The sequence below is a fragment of the Myotis brandtii genome, unplaced genomic scaffold (assembly GCF_000412655.1).
Source record: "Myotis brandtii unplaced genomic scaffold, ASM41265v1 scaffold317, whole genome shotgun sequence".
NCBI lineage: Eukaryota > Metazoa > Chordata > Mammalia > Chiroptera > Vespertilionidae > Myotis > Myotis brandtii.
This window is the reverse complement of record NW_005362155.1, coordinates 343,663-346,550: the sequence shown is the minus strand read 5'-3', so window position 1 is coordinate 346,550 and position 2,888 is coordinate 343,663. Positions and strand designations below refer to the sequence as shown.

General features: G+C 60.2%; 1 protein-coding gene across 5 annotated transcripts in view; it reads right to left on the bottom strand.

The window, feature by feature from the left end:
* The window catches only part of LAT (linker for activation of T cells), a 5,052-nt gene that overhangs the window by 851 nt on the left and 1,313 nt on the right, over positions 1–2,888 (bottom strand). For 2 of the 5 annotated variants that reach the window (XM_014542992.1, XM_014542993.1), the window contains 6 exons: positions 2,676–2,751; positions 2,478–2,542; positions 2,223–2,388; positions 2,046–2,152; positions 163–476; positions 1–72 (listed from right to left, as the gene is read on the bottom strand). In XM_014542992.1, coding sequence (XP_014398478.1) covers positions 205–476; positions 2,046–2,152; positions 2,223–2,388; positions 2,478–2,542; positions 2,676–2,751 — 686 coding nt within the window. In that variant the 3' untranslated portion in view covers positions 1–72; positions 163–204. The remainder of the gene's footprint in view (positions 73–162; positions 477–2,045; positions 2,153–2,222; positions 2,389–2,477; positions 2,543–2,675; positions 2,752–2,888) is intronic. The other 3 variants (XM_005870401.2, XM_014542994.1, XM_014542995.1) reach the window with 3 other exon arrangements.

Below are 2,888 nucleotides of genomic sequence, written 5' to 3'. Positions count from 1 at the left end.
TTCATTGAAGCTCCTGCAGATTTTCATAATCTGGGGCATCCTCTTCCTCCGCCTCCTGGGAAGCCAAGGTGGCTGTAGGGGGAGGGGAGGTCGGTCTTCACCTCACAAACTGTCCCCCCACCCAAGGAGCCCCCCATTTCCCGCCCGTCCCCCAGCACACACCGGGCTCAGTCCTCACAGTGGGCTGCAGGTCCTGGGACACGTTCACATACTCCCGGCTCCCATCTGTGGGGACAGGTCAGAAGGAGGGACAGCCACACCCGAGGGGCAGGCCACACTGAGGGCCAGAGAGCAGAGGACACCAGACCGAGGGGGACAGAGCCACAGAAGGCGTGTGGGCACGGCCACACTGGCAGTGGGGGGGGGGGGCCGGGCCAGGGGAAGGGAGGGCACTGGGGGCACCAGCCACTCACCCAGAGACGCGTCTGCACTCTCCTCGCTCTCGGGAACGTTCACATAGTCCTCCCCCGACTCCACTACAGAAGAGCACGGAGCCCGGCCGTTACCCAGGGCCCCTGGGCAGACGCCCCGGAGTTCCCAGCCACAGCCCAGACTTTCAACAAAACCAGCCAAGACTCCTGCACAGAGGCCCGGAGACCTCCCCACAGTCGGCCCAGAGGGAGGCAGGGAGGGTGCTCGGACCACGCAGCCCACGGCCTGAAGGAGGACAAACACAGGCCATGGCCATGGAGAGAACAGGGCGATCTGACCAGATCTGGTGAAAGGGAATGCGATGGAGAGAGGAGGCAGCAGACACCAGCAGCGCCGGCCTGGGCAGCTGTGTGGCGGGGCTGAGTGGCATGTGTGGAGGGAGAGGCCCTCAGGGCTGGGCCCAGTCAGAGGGGCCGTGCCCGGGTTGGCCCTTCCTCTCCAGCCAGGCCTGCCCTGGCTCCCACTTTTGTCCTAGTCCCTTCGTAGCACATCTTGTCACTGATATGATCTTGTTCTTTTACGTGTTGACTTGTTTCCATGAGGGTGTGGACAAGACAGGCTTTGGAGCCAGACGGCCCAGGTTCAAATCCAGTTCCATCACTAACTGGCCACGTGACCTCAGACAAGCTCCCCAACCTCTCTGGGCCTCAGTTTTCTCATCTGTAAAATGGGATGAGGAACTACCCATCTCATGGAGGACGAACGCCGTGAATACTAAGTGTGTATTAAGCAGTAAGTGCTGCCAAGCGTCTGCTAAATAAATCAACGCTGCCATCGGGCAGACGGGGTAGCCGAGGTACACGAGGGAGGGAACTGGGAGGGTTAACAAGCTCAGACACGTGAAACTCTTAGCCGGGCAGAGCAGGTCCTCGGTGACGTTAGCTTTTTTATCATGACTCTCCCTCGTTAGCTGCTATATCAGAGGCGCCCAGTAAAGATCATGGATGAGTAAGCGAATGGGTGAAGAGAAGCACTTGGACAGACGCTGGGAGCTCAGGAGAGGGGTGGGTGGCAAGTTGGGAATCTGATGGCAGATGAAGCCGGTGTGGAGAAGGGAGGCCCAGGGCATGTATAGGGAGGAGAGTAACAGAACCCTGAAGATTACCAGACACGGAGGAGAACGCCTAACGGCAGGATGTGACCGAAACAAAGGGGGAAAAGCAGCTCAGAGGAAACGGAGACAATGCAGGAAGCAGAAGAAAAATTCCCAAAGAGCAAAGACAAAAGAAGAGAACCTAAAATCCATATCCTTCAGGATTTACAAGGTGACACTGCCTCCATGAACAAGAACAGGAAGCTCTGAAAAAGGGACATTCAGGAATCAAGAAAGAGCTTTCCGACAGGAGAAATAAATGAAATAAAAGGACAGTCCAGGAACAGAGCCAGCGAGGAATAAAGTCAAGGGACTCTTGCAGACAATAAAAGGAGGAGACAGAGAGGAGAGAAAAAGGGAGGCGTCCAGAAGACCGGAGCAGGAAGTCCACTACCTGAAGGACAGGGTTCTAGAAAAAGAGAAGAGAGAAGGCAGAGGAGTGGCCGCATCAGAGAAACACGCGAGAGAGCGATCGAAGGGGCCGTAGCGGAGAAGCTGGATGGTCAGACGGGCGACTCACTGGAGAAGGCGCTGTCTCGGGGGCCGGGGCTGCTGGGCGCAGCAGCTGCTGGGACGGCGGCGCACGTGGCCGTGGCCGTGGCCGGGACAGTGTCAGGAAGCACCACTCTGAGGGAAAGTCAGGGATGGGTGAGCGTGGGCCGCGGCCTCGGCCCCGTCCTCCCCCCGGGCCACTCACAAGTAGCCCTCGTTGTGATAGTCCTCCTCCTCGTCGTCCTCATCCTCACAGGCCGGCTCTGAGGAAGGACAGGGGGTCAGCACAGCCCGGGCCGGGCCCAGCCTCCCTGCCCACGGCCCCGGGGGCCCAGACGCACCCTCGTTCTCATAGCTGGCCACACTGTTGGCTACAGAGAGAGGGCGAGAGGGAGACCGAGTCAGGAGAGATGGGCACACCCTCCGCCAGCCCAGCCCAGGCCCGGGCCGCCCAGCTTACTGCCATCGGAGTCCTGCCGAGCAGATGGCATTCGGTGGGAGCCCCCGGGGGGCTGTGGGGATCTCCTGAGAGTCAAAAGTCAGAGGTCATGCCTGGGACGGGGCTCTGGGGCAAGAGGGGTGGCAACGGGGAAAGAAGCCCCCAATCCAAGGAGGTGAGGGGTAGAGAGGGGGACTTGGAGGGGAAGGGGTTACTTACGGGATGGGGAGCAGGTCTGGCTGGCTCAGGGGTGGACAGGAGGTCACAGTCGCCTGTGGCCAGGGGGCTAGTGTGGCTGAGGACACAGGACCAAGCTGAAGGAATGACTCCAGACACAATGCCCCTACCCTCAAGGCCTCAACAGTGGCCCAACCCCCTGAAACCCCTGTGCCCTGGACAGGCCTGAGGGCACCCAGGGCCTTCCCCCCCCAC